Source organism: Cordyceps javanica, chromosome 1 (genome assembly GCF_051103115.1).
Source record: "Cordyceps javanica chromosome 1, complete sequence".
Taxonomy (NCBI): Eukaryota; Fungi; Ascomycota; class Sordariomycetes; order Hypocreales; family Cordycipitaceae; genus Cordyceps; species Cordyceps javanica.
The window spans coordinates 6,292,281-6,306,737 of record NC_139295.1 but is presented as its reverse complement, the minus strand read 5'-3'; the positions used below and the strand labels follow the sequence as shown (position 1 = coordinate 6,306,737).

Below are 14,457 nucleotides of genomic sequence, written 5' to 3'. Positions count from 1 at the left end.
TTCAATTTGCCTCCGACTGCTTATTTCCAACAAATTGTCATAATAAAGTAGATCAATCGTACATGCCAATTATTTCGCCCACAACACTGCGGTACAGACCTTTTGGGTCAAAATTGTCCTTGACAGCTTTAAAGCGGGCAAGGTACTGTGAACAAGAAAGGTTAGGCAAAAAATAAGAACCATTAAACTTCAATTAAGAGAATGAGAATTATTTGAGTAGCTTACCGACTTGTCGAGGTTCTTGACGGCACGCTTGAAAACGTCGCGCGTATTTTTCGTCCAGTGTGGGCGACAAGGGAATTCGTCGATGAGGGTGTTGGCAAGTCGGATGTCTTCGATCTGTTAGTGGTCTTTTACGGAAAGCTTACAAAGAACCGCTCGCACTACAAGTGTAAGCGCAGAATAAGAGACAAATGGGCTTACAGAAGTCTTCGTTATACCGCTTGTGGTCGCCAACCGCAGGGCGATATGTCGGAAAGTCCAGCATGATGGCGCCTTTGGTCCAGTCCTGGCCATCTTCTGTGCCCGTCGTGACCTGGCCCAAAAAGTCAAAGTTGGCCTTGCCAAACTTGATGTTGATGCCGCTCCGATACGTGGCCGTCATCCATATGAGCTTCTTGCGCTCCTCGTCAAAGAGCTGTCGCACGCGCTTTAGCATCTCATTGGCGCGCGTGACTGGAAAGGCAAGTTCGAGAGTATAGCTGCGCAGACCGTAGTCCCACTCCGGCTTCTGGTTGGGGTAAAGCCCGCCGATGAGGACATCGTAGTTGGATCCGTAGACGGGCCACTCGGTGATGGCGGCGTCGGTCACCTTGTCGTGGAAGTTGGGCTTCTCCCAGATATCGAAGAATATGGCCTCGGCTATCCAGTTGGAGGACTGCACGTATTTTCCGCTGTCGAGCAAGGCGTGAGCAGCAGCGGCTTCAAGCGATGTGATTGAAAAGGTGGACTGGAAGCCGTTCTGTGACGAGGTGTTGTCGGGGACAACATCGTAATAGCGCCAGTGGAACTTGCGCTTGTATGGCCACCACTACACCATTATTAGAAAGTTTCCAAATAAGTTGGTCAGGGAGTATACCCAGAGGTTGGCTGTCATATATGGGGCAATCATGCCATAAATGTCACCATTAAGCACATCTCTCTCGTCAAGACTAGCACTGGTCAGCCAATGAACCGACTTTTGGTCTGTGAGTATCTCACGTCTTCTGCATCGCATAGACCTTTGTCTCGGCATATATCTTCATCTTCAATCTGACAATCACCCCCAGCAAGCCCAAGGACGTCGAAGCTGCCAGCCAGGTGTCGTCCCTCTCGTCCTTGTCAATGTGGCGGACCTCGCCCGAGCCATCCACAATATCAATGGCCAGCACGCCACCCACGACGGCAGCATTTTCACGGATCGCGGTTCTGTGTGCCCCCATGGCCACACTGCCTCCGACGGAGATGTTCCAGTTTACCAGGCCGGTGCCGATGTTGGCACCGCGCTCATGAAGGTACTCGGCGAGCTGAAAAAAGGTCACGCCACCCTCAATAACGACTGTGCCCTCGTTCGAGCACTTTTCGAGCGAAAAATTCGAAATTCGATTCACATACTCGGTGCGAATAATCATCGTAGCGTCGTCGGAACACTGCGTATCGTACCACATGTGACCTTTGCCGCCGGCGCGAACCTGCAGACCACGCGAGGCTGCATCGCGAACCAGCGACTGCACCTCGGCGACAGAGCGTGCATCGTGGACCTCGGTGACGTTGTGACAGGAAGGAAAGCCCTCGCCATCAAAAGTGTAGTATTCAAATGCTGCAGAGGAACCGAAGCCTGCAGCGATCAATGCCAGAATCTGGGTGTAAAGCATTGTGGCGACCGGTGATTGGGCTAGTCGTTAGCTACTCTGCAACTTTCCAGCAACAACCTCGGTATATATAGCGTCTCCTTTGGCGAGTGTTACTTCGGTTGCAAACATATTTGTCCTATCGCGTGACCCATCCTCAATTTTCCTTCACTACAGTCCAGTCTGGGGTAGCTGGCCATAGATCGTAGCCCATGTAACTTCTGCTTCGGGTTGTCGCGCGCCACCTGCCCACTGGTGTCCAGACACGGCCCGTGACCAGAAGATGATCGCCCACCGGGATCAGATGAGAACATTGAATCCTGATCCGCGATTCGAAGAGGATCAGCTGCAGTGTGGTCGTTGCACCTTAACAATAAGCTTGTCTCAGAACCATGTGCCCGCTTGCATTGTTGTGCGTTCGCGCTAATGCCAGGTTAGCTTGTCTAAAACAAGGCCGGGTCTCTGGAGTTCCTAGTGTGTTGCCCATCCCGTTTGTTTGGCCCTCGGCTAAATTATATAAATTTGGCGAATAGCTCTCTATCAAATCACGCATCGGCAACCGTTGCGACGGAACTGGCCAAATCTCGAAAACAGGAGATCTTCAGCAACATGTGATTACAGCACAATGAAGCCGAGCCGGCACTATTGTAGAACATTTGTACACATGAGAACCTAGCCAGTATCATACCGTGTGTCCTCGTAGGACCTTGTTTCCAGTCAGTCTTGCCGGTGCTGACGCTTCCGGTGCGACTCATAGTCCCAACGCATGTACCAGTACGGGCCTTGAGCCTCGTGTGTCAGTCGCTGAAATAGCAAACTACGTCTCAAACACCTTTCTATAGTCTCGCATAGCTGCCAATTATCTCGTTCGGTGGAATCAGAATCTTTGTGTAAAACCATCGCCTCCACCTGGCGAGATATGATGAAACATGACCACAAATACAGTTACAAGGCCCGAGTATGTCTTAAGAAGAAGTGATCTATAGATGCGGGGGATGAGATTTTGAGCCTCCTGGCGTTGGATATATTAATCTAAATATAACTGAGTAACAGTATACATGAAAGAGAGCTTGTCTATTAGACCCCGAAACGTAATTGGATCCCTCCAAATGTTACCCCGTGAAATCCACATGATCTTGTCGAGAAGTGTGCGGCGAGTAAGATGGATGACGGTTGGACAGTCGGCCTTTATTAGCGACCACCGAGAGGCAGCTTGCCGAGGCCGCTGAGGATAGGGCCAGCCGTGTCTTCGCCCTGGCCGTTGCCAGAGCCACCAAGAGCAGGAATGAGACTCTCGACGCTGTCAAGGAGAGGACCAACGCCCTTGATGATTCCGGAATGACCGCCGAGAAGCGGCAGGTCGCGCTTTTCAGTGGGGGCAGCGGCGACGCTGGCGACGAGAGTGGCCACGATGGCGGCGATGGTGTTGGCCTTCATTTTGTGTGTAGGTTTGTTGTTTCAAAAGAGAATTAGAGAATGGTGTCAGTTTTTATTGCGATTTTTTTTCTTCGTAAGTAAACAAAGAGTAGAACAAAGGGTAGCGAGCGACAGAAGAAAACTCCTCGAATACTAGTACCTCTCAGTGCTCTTATAGTCTCCTTCGGGGTTTGCGACCTGAGACACAATGTTGACGCCATTGTTAGCTTCAACCAGCAATGTACAAAGCAGTGCAACTGCCGCATTGTCGCGCATCTTCTCCTGGCGATGGTGCGATGCCATCTCCAAGCTTCCGTAGCTTGCGGGGAGATTACTCCAAGACGTTCGTCTATGTCGCGATTTTAGTGCCATTAGGCGAATGGCGTCCCCCTGGTGCCGATCCCGTCACCCCGCGAATGTCAGCCATGTAATGGCAGGCCGATCAATCTATAGATCACACATTAAGCTTGGTCTTAATGTAATTTCTCGCTAGCGTACCCATTGCTATCATACATCAAAAAGTCTAATGGCTCGCTAATGCGTAAAAAGAGTCTGTGCTTCGCCCATCACTTACACGCCTTGCACGGATGGGGGAGGATCCGTAGTATAGCGCGATGACAGCATTATCAGCTTTTATTATACTACAGACAAAGGGTTGAAGCTGGCTCACTAGCAGCACAAGAAGCTCAAAAAAAGCCATGTATGTATTTCGTCCCAGAGACAAAGGCGCGTTCATCCTAGTCGGGGCTAATCACGGAACAGATCCAGGCACCTCCGGTACTCACAGCGCAGATGCGGCCGCCGCTGCTACGCCACGTTCCAATTCCTAGATATGCCCCGTGTACTGTGTGATATGTGCCAACAAGAGGCTGCGTTAGCGTCTCTCCACAAGCCTTGAGCACAAGTTCATAATTATGCTGCACAACCTTGCGCTGTGCCACGAAACTTGCACCGGCGGGATTCAGGACGGGGCTCTGCAGGTCTCGCAGCGCAGCCAGCCACTCGTCAGCGCTCAGGTCCTCACCGAACACGATCCCCGCTCCCTTGCCTCCGCGAACGGGCTTGAGGAGGTATTCGTCCTTCAGACCAGGATTGATATTGGACTGGTGGAGCAGGTCCTGCATGTAGGGTGACCCGGGCAGGGCCGTGTCTGCGATACCCTTTGCCAGCGCCTGGGCTTGCTCCACCGCGAGTACGCCACGGCGCACCAATGACGGCAGCTCCTGCTGGATGATGCCCAGCATCCGTTTGTCGTGGACGAGTAGAATCGTGCGCATGTCATTGAAGCAGCGCAGGCTGATGTGGTGCATCATGTCGGTGTCCATGGCGGCGAGCTCGTGCTGGTGAAGCTCCAGCCCAACCTGGTGGATCTCCTCCACCACCTCTCCGTTTGCTGTTCTCAACGGCGATGTAGTCTGGGTGGAAGACTTCACCAAGCAGCAGAGTATGGTGCGGCTCGGGTCCGTGGGGTCTGGAATCAGTCTCAAGTCATTGGGGGTAATCAGGCGCGGGGTCACACCCAGGCGAAGCTGAACAGCATGGATGAACATGCCAATGTCAATTCCCTTTTCTTCTCCCTTTAAAAGATGAAGAGGCTGGTCATGACGGAAGAGGCGGAGAAGTCCGTTGAAAAACTGCTGCCAGTTAGCATACCGTTGGATGAAGCGTTGAAAGTGTTGTTGGGTGGTTGTACTTCTGCTCCGTCCGCCGCACCAACGAGCCCTGACTCGTCCATACCCATGCTGTCAAGCGCTGTCTGTCCGTAGCTGCCATGCATGAATCCATTGAAACAGAAACGGGCGTTTATTTCTGTAAGCCGGAAGTTCTCGTCGCCATTCTCGTCCTCGACAAGGAAATCGGGCCTCCAAGATCCGAGCGTCTCTGCCGAGTACGGCGCAATGTTTCCCTGTTCGACTTGCGTATCCAGCCACTGAAACGTGTAAGAAATTTGTTTTGATTTGATTAACTCATAGAAGGCGTACCTGCAAGAGTTTCTCTTCGTCTTTGTGCAGTGGCATCCTCTCCGGGAACCTGGCGTCAACGTCTGCAAACCATCTCTTGACAATGTCTACGATTGCAATGACAATTGACTCATGAAATAGTACCAACTGGTTGTGATGGCGCTTGTACATGAGAATTGGTCGCGGGCAGCCATACGTGTACGATGTACCACCGGGCCAAATGTCTACAGGACACCTTTTGAGAAGAATTGACTCCTGCCTCTCGTGTTCACTGGCGTAAACGTCTTGTGGTGTCTTGTGAGAGGGATTGACAACTAGGTAACCCAGCGGGCCTCGACCGAGGTGCACTTGCTGCATACGAAGTGGAATTGGTCCCGGCATGGTGAATCATCTGTTGTTCTTTTTTTGACTGCGTGAGCTTGGGTATGATAAATCGCAACTGAGAGTGCGCATCACTCGCATAGGATTATCTCAGGGGGACGATGCCTTTATAACTAGTGGTACTATATTACTCTCAGCCAGCTGCTCAATATCCGCAGGCATGGTACAGGTAGCCGAGACCAGCTGAATTTCTTGGGAAAAAAAAGAAATTTTCGCTGCATGTAAGAACTGTGCTATACGTGATGTGCACCTGCCCCGCCCGTGATTGTACTGCATAAGAGGGCAGAGTGGACATTATAATACAGCTTTCCCCCGTACGCCCCAGCCATATGCATTGCCTGAAGAATATAATGCGGCTTAATCGTAGCCAAGCCACGGGCTGACAAGGATATGTATATGTCAAGAACGGGCAGGGTGGCGCTATAAAGTATTTGCGCGTTAATGAATCTGCAATGCTCCTTGTATCAAATTGGCAGGCCGCTGTAGCCAAGCAGACGAGCACGGTGCTGGCCAAGTATAGCCAGGGGCCGTTCTACGTAATGTCTCGGAAGTGTGCGAGGCACGCCGTCTCTTGGCTTTGCTTTCAATATTGAGAGTACGGATACAATCTGCAGCTTTTCGTGGCAGAAGCCCTTTTTTTCTCCGCCTCTTCTCCGTTGTGACATTGAGAGATCGCGGCACAGCACGGGCAAGCAGAGCGTTGCGGGGCTGCACACCATTCTAAGGACAATGAAAGATGATTTTCTGCTATACTTTCTCGGTCACTCTTCGTACAGTCATCTCTAAATCTGCAATGAACACGAGTTGCAATGCCCCGAGGCTTGTGAACCCCACGCGTGGACGGGCAGCTGCCCCAGGGGTTTGCTATGGCTCAACAAGTGGAGGTCGGAGCGGCATATACCGCTGCTTATTATGCCGCACTGATCGGGAGATGTCCGCTAGACTTGGCGTTGACAGGGTTTTGGAACTACTAAATATAAGGAAGTTGCTCCCTCTCTGGCCTGATACGTAGCTAATAATCGTTGGGAGTTCGGTTGTCGGGTTGGAAATGGCACGACTGCCACTTCAGTAAATAAGACGCACGAGCCTGAGGGTCAGAGAACTATGGATGTATTAAGATAGACGTACTACCAGTATTTTAATGTATTTCATCATTTTTTCGCCCACTTCTTCTACTAGCTCTCTTGTTCATTGTGTTCTTACTTTTTTCATCTTCACTTCTCACCCATTTTTCCTTTTTTTTTTATTCACATTCGTAATAGTACAGGAATCTTTACTGCAGTCCTTTCTTTTTCTTTCTTTTTCTCTCTTTTCTTTTTCGCCAGGCTTTCGTCGCAGACATGGACCATGGCTAGATTGTGAACACATTTTCCTGTCTCCTGATTCGCGCAACAGTTTTCGCCACCGAAAATTGCTTCACTATATCAAGGATAAAGCCAACAAAAGAACGCCCCTCCCCCACATCAGCCGAATGACGGTATTCACACTAACATTTTTCAGGCGACAGAGTCTAATGAGTGGTTGTCGAGTTGAAAACCGGAGGCGGCTCCAGAATTGAAATCATAGCGGGGTAGATACAACGGAGCGGCCACCGTCATCGCCTGTTGAGGCGCTGAAGAACTTTCACGTAAGCGCTGTAAAAGTCCGCTAGCGGGACGGAATGTGCCCTGAATCCCTACAGCCTCCCGCTAAAAGTTGCCACTAGAGTGGCTGCTAGAGTCGCCACCCGGCACATCTTTTGAGCCTCTCGGCCGCCGTCACCGAGCTCCCCGATAGCCCGCCGTAGGTATCCGTAGTTACGACCTTGAGCATCAAACAGGGCAAGCTTATCACGCTGGCATGTCTCCGATCTTAGGTACACGCCCCCAGTTCCCCGCCATACTCTTGTTCCCCTCCCCCTCCGATTCCGCCGCAGTCCCCGAGCCCTTTGTCTCTCCTACTACACCTGCTTCTTGAAATTTGGACAGTCTGATTCAGTGTTCTACTGCAAAGGCATCTGGATATTTCTCTTTTTTATCAATTGGTCAAACATCTTCAGCAACTCATTGTCTCACCGTCACTGCTCGATTCCCGCAGAGCTCCGAGGCTGCCATCATGTACGCCTACAATAAACCCATCAACCCAATGGAGTACGTCTTGCGACCAACCGCCCTTGGTTCCTACAGAATGGCCAGACATTTTTTCGCTCAAAGATGCCGTTCTTGAGATAATGGCAACATTACGCTGACCGTGTGGTTTGCAATAGACCTCCAGCCAAGCTGGTAAGCGCACACTTAGCTACCCCTCCCGCCGACGTTCCGCAACTGGGTGCACCGCTCTGCCACTCTCCAGGCCCCCATTCTCTCACTCAATACTTGGCGCAGACCTAACCAAGAGACTACAGGACCATTACATTGGTATCGATGTCGGTACAGGCTCTGCGAGAGCTTGTATCATTGACGAGTCCGGTGACATCAAGGCTCTTGCTGCTCAGGACATTAAGCTGTGGCAGCCTCAGACCGGCTACTACGTATGTCGCCTACGTATAATTACTGAGCTTTCCCAACTAACTATGCAACCAATCAGGAGCAATCTACCACCGATATTTGGCAGTGCATCTGTGAATGCGTTCGCAAGGTGGTCAGCGAGTCCCAGGTTGACCCCAATTCTATCAAGGGAATTGGCTTCGACGCCACCTGTTCGCTCGCCGTCTTCTCGACCGATACCGACGAACCGATTCCTGTTACCGGCCCCGACTTCAAAAACGACGGCAATGACCGAAATGTCATTCTGTGGCTCGACCACCGACCCGTTGAAGAGACCGAGCTCATCAACAACACCGGCCACAACCTGCTCAAGTACGTCGGAGGCAAAATGAGCATCGAAATGGAAATCCCCAAGATTCTCTGGCTCAAGAACAACATGCCAGCAGAAATTTTTGCCCGATCCAAATTCTATGACCTCGGTGATGCCCTCACCCACATTGCTACTGGAAACGAGAGCCGCAGCTTCTGCAGCACCGTCTGCAAACAAGGCTACGTCCCTGTTGGCGTTGATGGCAGTGTCAAAGGCTGGCAGGAAGACTTTTATGATTCTATCGGGCTGAGTGACCTCGTTGAGGATAACTTCAAGCGCATGGGTGGCGTTGATAAGGTGGTGAGCCATTCTGACCCAATTACATTGATGTAGCTCAACACTCCAGCCAAGCCCCAATCATATCTGAATCGCACACTCCCAAAATAGTTACGATTTTGAAGCTAACTATTGCATCTCACAGAATGGAAGGTACGCCAGCGCAGGTGAATGTGTCGGCACCCTCAGCAAGCAGGCTGCCTATCAGTTAGGCCTTCCCCAGGGTATCGCCGTAGGTAGTGGCGTTATCGATGCTTATGCGGGGTGGATTGGAACTGTTGGTGCCAAGGTTGATCTTGGTGATGACGAACTCAATGCCAACGTCCCTCACAACGACCTTTCCCAGGCCTTCACCCGACTTGCTGCTGTCGCTGGTACCTCGACTTGCCATCTCGCCATGTCCAAGAACCCTGTTTTCGTTCCAGGTGTCTGGGGCCCCTACCGTGATGTCTTATTGCCAGAGTATTGGATGGCTGAGGGCGGTCAGTCTGCTACTGGAGAGCTGCTCCGACACATGCTGGACATTCATCCTGCTTTCAATGCGACGCAGGCTCTGGCCAAGGCTGAGGATAAGCATATTTACGACTGGCTCAATGCTCATCTCGAATTCATGGCCGAGAGAGAGAATGCGCCCGCTGTTTCTTATCTCGGCCGCCACCATTTCTTCTACGGTGATCTTTGGGGTAACCGATCTCCCATTGCAGACGCTACCATGAAGGGCGCCATGATAGGACTCGACAGCGACAAGAGCACCGACAATTTGGCGCTTTGGTATTATGCAACCATGGAGTTCATCGCCTTCCAAACGCGCCAGATCGTCGAGCAAATGAACAAATCTGGCCACGAAATCTCGTCCATTTTCATGTCGGGCTCTCAGTGCCAAAATCCCATTTTGATGAACCTGATGGCTACCGTCTGCAGGATGCCAGTCTTGATTCCCCGTTATGTTCACGCTGCTGTGGTACACGGTGCTGCCATGCTCGGTGCCAAGGCTGCCAGTCACAACGAAGAGGGCCGCGAACCTGAGTCGCTCTGGAGCATCATGGATCGAATGAGCAAGCGCGGACGCCTGGTCGATCCCGGTACCGATGCTGGCGAGCTGGCGTTGCTCGACGCAAAATATGACATCTATCTAGAAATGTGCAACACTCAGCAAACCTACCGTAAAAAGGTGGATGAGGCTACGTCTAGGTGGAAGAAGGAGTTTGGCGGCGACGCCTGAACTACTCAGCCGCGGGAAATACAAGGAGTCAAGTCACAAAACACATCATTTTATATAGAATAAAGAGCATTGAATTCAACGGGGTACCAGGCTGCGCAAAGCATCCTTTCTAATACAAAAATGAGCTCTTATGATAGAAAACACACCTTTTAACTATTGTCTTCGTTCCATCACCTAGTCAAAAGCGACAAACATCAAGCTGTTCACGGACCCACTCGCACTCCTGCGTCTCCCTGATTGGCCCAAGCTTCCTTGTTCCTAGCAAGCGGCCAAACGCCAAAATTCTTAGCAACCAAGCAAAGCAGCAACAGAACACCAACGCGACGACGCTTCCGGTCTCGACCATCGACACGTCAAACTAGGCACACATCGGCATCAATCCATCCCGCGCGAAGCTCACGGACGTGATTTGTTCGCATTCGACCCGTGCTAGCTTGTCTCGCCGCGCCCATCTCCGGTCTGCCACCGCCTGACTTTTGTTGATCTCGAAGCTCTGTGCGACGAGTCGAGCATCAGCACTGCCAAGTCAACAATGTCTCTTTTCGGTGGTGGTGGTGGCGCCACTGGAGCCGGCTCGCTTTTTGGCCAGAACAACCAGAATCAGCAGCAGACGAACACCGCCGCCGCGAGTCCGACACCGAGCGGCGGCCTATTCGGCGCGCTGAACCAGAACAAGCCTGCCGCTGGAGGCGGGCTCTTTGGCCAGAACACCCAAGCCCAACAGGCTCCGGCTGCAGGCACTTCCGGTGGTATATTCGGACAGGCCACGCAGAATCAGGCGCAACAGCCCGGCGCGACGGGTGGCCTCTTCGGCCAAAACACGCAGAACCAAACACCACAGACCGGGACCACTGGTGGCGGGCTTTTCGGCCAGAACAATCAGACCCAGACGCAAGGTACCATTAGCGGTGGGCTTTTTGGTCAAAGTACTCAGACTCAAGCACAAAGCGGCGGCGGTGGTGGACTTTTCGGTCAAAACAATCAGGCCCAGGCACAGCAATCGGGAACAACGGGCAGTGGACTTTTCGGCGGCGGCACTTTGGGTCAAGCAACCCAAAACCAGGCGCCTAGTGCTTTCCAGCTCGGCGGATCAACCCTCGTTGGTAATCAGCAGCAGCAACAGCAACAACCAGCAGCGTCTAGTTTCGGCGGCAGCATTCTTGTCAATCAGGCGCAGAGCAACATCCAAAATGCCGTGGCTGCGCCATCACAGCCTGCAGGCGCGTACTTTGATAGCCTATTCGCGAAAACACAAAAGGCTGGCCAATCAAATTCTAACATCGAAGACCTTCCAAGCCTCGAGCTCGGCCTGGGCGATCTTCGGCACCGTTTACGCAAGCTCCAGTCTAAACCGAGCGAGAAGCCTCTTGAAGGCAAGGCACACTACTTGCTTGCTGCGGCGGGTGTCAATCCCGGTGCTGCGGCCAAGGACTTGGGACTTCTAGACGTGCAGGGACGCAACGAACGCGCCGCGCATAGCGGCTATGCTCCGACCGAAATCGATGTCGAGACCTATCTCTCAAATTTGCAGACCAAAACGACTCTCAGCATGATTTCGGACGGCTTGGAACGATCGGTTCGCGACTTTGATAACTTCCTCGAGGATAACGTTGCTATGGAATGGGATGCCCAGCGCAAACGGATCTACGACCACTTTGGCATCAAACCTCGCGCAAGTGAGGCGACTGGTCGCGAAAGCCAAGGGGGTTTTGGCCGCTCCCGGCGAAGTAAAGCCCAGAGCACCGCCGGAAAGGCCGCTCGCGGCTCCGTCCTTGGGAATTCCGCATTACATCGCTCTGTTATCGGTGCCCCTAGCCGCATCGGAATGCATGAATCGGAGTTCACAGACGTCGACCCGGCAGCGGAAGCCAGAAAGAAGGGCGGATTGGAAGACCGTGCCACGCGCGACAGACAGCTGAAGCTCTCCGATAAGGTTCGCAACTTGAATATGCACCGTCTTGACAACCGTCCATTCCCTATTCTGCACGAACTCTGCCAGATTGAAGAAAAGTCGCACGACTCCCATGCATTCCATGTGGTTGAGGCATACCGTGCCATGATTGAGATTGTTGGAGAGGACCCCGCCAATTCTCCTCTTGGCTACAGCGCAACAAAAGAGCGACATTTCGCTGACATGTATCTGAACGAGAACCCGAACTCTCCTCAGTCTGTTGAAATGAAGAAGAGGATCCTCAGTGGCGCAAATGCATTTTTGGAAAAGCAATTCATTCGAGAGGTGGAGAGCCTCATCTCGAAGCATCCACATGAAGCCAAGCTTGGTGGTCTCCCGGATATCACCAGTAAGATCAAGGCATACATCCGCCTTCGCTCGGCCAGGAAAGACTTGGTCCCTGATAATACAGAACTACAGCAAGTTCAGGGCGAGTTTGTTTGGGCAATAGTCTTTTACCTTCTACGGTCGGGCAATGTCAATGAAGCCGCCAAGTATGTCAACGACAATAGCACTCATTTCAGGGGAATCGACAGAACATTCTCGACCTATCTGAACAACTACGCTGCCAGCGAAGATCGCAGAATCACCAACAGAAAACTTCTCGAGCGTTGTACCAACGAATACGTTCAGCGATACCGCAATGCCCCAGAAAATTCCATCGATCCATTCCGCATGGCTTGTTACAAAGTCATTGGCCGAATCGAACTAGCGAACCGGGATCTAAGTGGCTTCAACACTGACATCAATGACTGGATTTGGCTGCAGTTCAACCTCGCTCGCGAAGGCGACAAGACTGTCGAAATGGCAGGCGAGTCCTATGGCCTCTCAGAGCTGCAAACCAGCATTCGGGAGATCGGCCTCAAGCACTTCCCCAAGACCGTCTCCGACGACAACAGTGGCAGCTTTGGGATGTTCTTCTATCTTCAGGTGCTCTCAGGGATGTTTGAAGATGCCATTGGCTACCTATACTCTTTCTCCTACGTCGATGCTGTTCACTTCGGCCTCGCTCTCGAATACTACGGCCTATTACGACCCAGTGACCCGATGTCGGCGCCGAACGATCTTCGTAGCTACAGCAGCAAAAACCTTCCTCAAATCAACTTTGGTAGGATGATTGGATACTACACTCGCGACTTCCGTGCGGCCGATGTTGTCTCAGCCGTCGACTATTTGACGCTGATCTGCCTCAACCAAGATTTGGGCGGCGAGGCTGGTCGAAGACAAAGCAACTTGTGTCACGAAGCCTTGCGTGAACTGGTACTCGAAACGCGTGAATTTAGCAAGCTTATTGGCGATATCCGTCCAGACGGCCAACGTATTCGTGGTGTCATCGAAATTCGCGGTCCCCTGATCGGTCTGAGCGATGAGGATGACTTTATCAACACTGTCACGCTGCAGGCTGCTTGCTTCGCTGATGAGAACGGGCGAACTACCGACTCTGTCCTGCTGTATCATCTGGCTGGTGAGTATGACGCCGTCGTTGCGATTATCAGCCGGGCTATCAGCGAAGCTATCTCCCTCGAAATTGGCGAAGATCCGATGCGCCTGATGCCTGTCAAACCCAGAGCTGGCGGCAACGAAGCGGATGCCCAGCAAGGGACTAGCTTGAGCTTGGCCGCCATTGATGATCCCATTGAGCTTGCCAAGACAATGATGCGGATGTACGAGCGTGACGCTATGTTCTACCGCAAGATCCAGGACCACAACAAGATGGCCTGCCGCGTCTTGTTGGAACTGAGTACTATCAAGGGCCTCGTCGAGGCCGACCAGTGGGCGCAATGCCTGGATGTAAGTTGTATTCCTACTGGAACTCGTGGATTGCTGCTAACTAGGAATAGAAAATCCGGGGTCTTGAGATCCTACCGCTTGACGCCGGCGGAGACGCCAGCACCATTCGCGCCTACGCTGCTAAATTCTCTGCCCTTCCACAGCCCGTCTCTATCAACGTACCCAACCTACTGATGTGGACCATCATCAGCTGCGTGCGACAGCGCGAGCAGCTCACTAATGGCCAGTTTAGCGGCAATGAGGGCACGCGCAGGTTGATGGTGGATCAGCTTAAGCAAATGACGCTCGACTTGACCACGTACACTAGCCAGTTGCGCTACCGCTTCCCGCCTCATTTGCACGAGGCGCTGGCCAGGGCGTCTGCGGAATAAAAGAAGAAGGGGAAGTGCACGGTGAGCAGGGTGATTATACTTTTGTCTGGGAATGTTAATACTGGTTCAAGTCATGGTTTTGGCTATGTGTAGACTAAAATAAACCGAAATCTAAACGATGGTACTATATTGACTTGTCCTGTTTGTCAGTTCGTGAACAAGAGTGCAATGGACTTGTTGTCACCTGTTACTTGACCAGATCCTTCGAAAGTCCTGCTGTACACTCGCTGGTCGCCGGTTGCTGCCATGTATTGCAGGGTAGATTTTACGAGTTTCGTGCCCTTTATTATTGACTAGAGAGCTATTTTATGAACAGTGCAATGTTATTCTTATAGCAAAAGGTCGTGTTCTGCGTCTTTGAGGATAACGTTGCTGCCAAGAAATGTGCGCCCGACGTTAAGCGGAAATTTTAAGGCCAAGATTA

At 51.9% G+C, this 14,457-nt stretch overlaps 5 protein-coding genes across 5 annotated transcripts; 2 read left to right on the top strand and 3 right to left on the bottom strand.

Moving 5' to 3' along the window:
- Positions 1-52: 52 nt before the first annotated feature.
- Positions 53-1,853, bottom strand: V2A60_001905 (uncharacterized protein; the record flags this gene model as incomplete). Its single annotated transcript, XM_083253260.1, has 5 exons — positions 53-145; positions 226-332; positions 424-1,030; positions 1,079-1,151; positions 1,201-1,853. The coding sequence occupies 5 exons, from the start codon at positions 1,851-1,853 to the stop codon at positions 53-55; spliced, it is 1,533 nt and encodes a 510-aa protein (XP_083109386.1).
- Positions 1,854-3,020: 1,167 nt separating this feature from the next.
- On the bottom strand, positions 3,021-3,266 carry V2A60_001904 (uncharacterized protein; the record flags this gene model as incomplete). The annotated part of the gene is made up of 1 exon (XM_083253259.1): positions 3,021-3,266. One exon carries the CDS (start codon positions 3,264-3,266, stop codon positions 3,021-3,023), a length of 246 nt encoding a protein of 81 aa, XP_083109385.1.
- Positions 3,267-3,982: 716 nt separating this feature from the next.
- On the bottom strand, positions 3,983-5,587 carry V2A60_001903 (uncharacterized protein; the record flags this gene model as incomplete). Its single annotated transcript, XM_083253258.1, has 3 exons — positions 3,983-4,879; positions 4,939-5,175; positions 5,228-5,587. The coding sequence occupies 3 exons, from the start codon at positions 5,585-5,587 to the stop codon at positions 3,983-3,985; spliced, it is 1,494 nt and encodes a 497-aa protein (XP_083109384.1).
- Positions 5,588-7,681: 2,094 nt separating this feature from the next.
- On the top strand, positions 7,682-9,920 carry V2A60_001902 (uncharacterized protein; the record flags this gene model as incomplete). The annotated part of the gene is made up of 5 exons (XM_083253257.1): positions 7,682-7,716; positions 7,833-7,848; positions 7,971-8,096; positions 8,153-8,722; positions 8,844-9,920. 5 exons carry the CDS (start codon positions 7,682-7,684, stop codon positions 9,918-9,920), a joined length of 1,824 nt encoding a protein of 607 aa, XP_083109383.1.
- A 532-nt stretch (positions 9,921-10,452) lies between these two features.
- On the top strand, positions 10,453-14,033 carry V2A60_001901 (linker nucleoporin NIC96; the record flags this gene model as incomplete). Its single annotated transcript, XM_083253256.1, has 2 exons — positions 10,453-13,662; positions 13,713-14,033. 2 exons carry the CDS (start codon positions 10,453-10,455, stop codon positions 14,031-14,033), a joined length of 3,531 nt encoding a protein of 1,176 aa, XP_083109382.1.
- Positions 14,034-14,457: the final 424 nt, after the last annotated feature.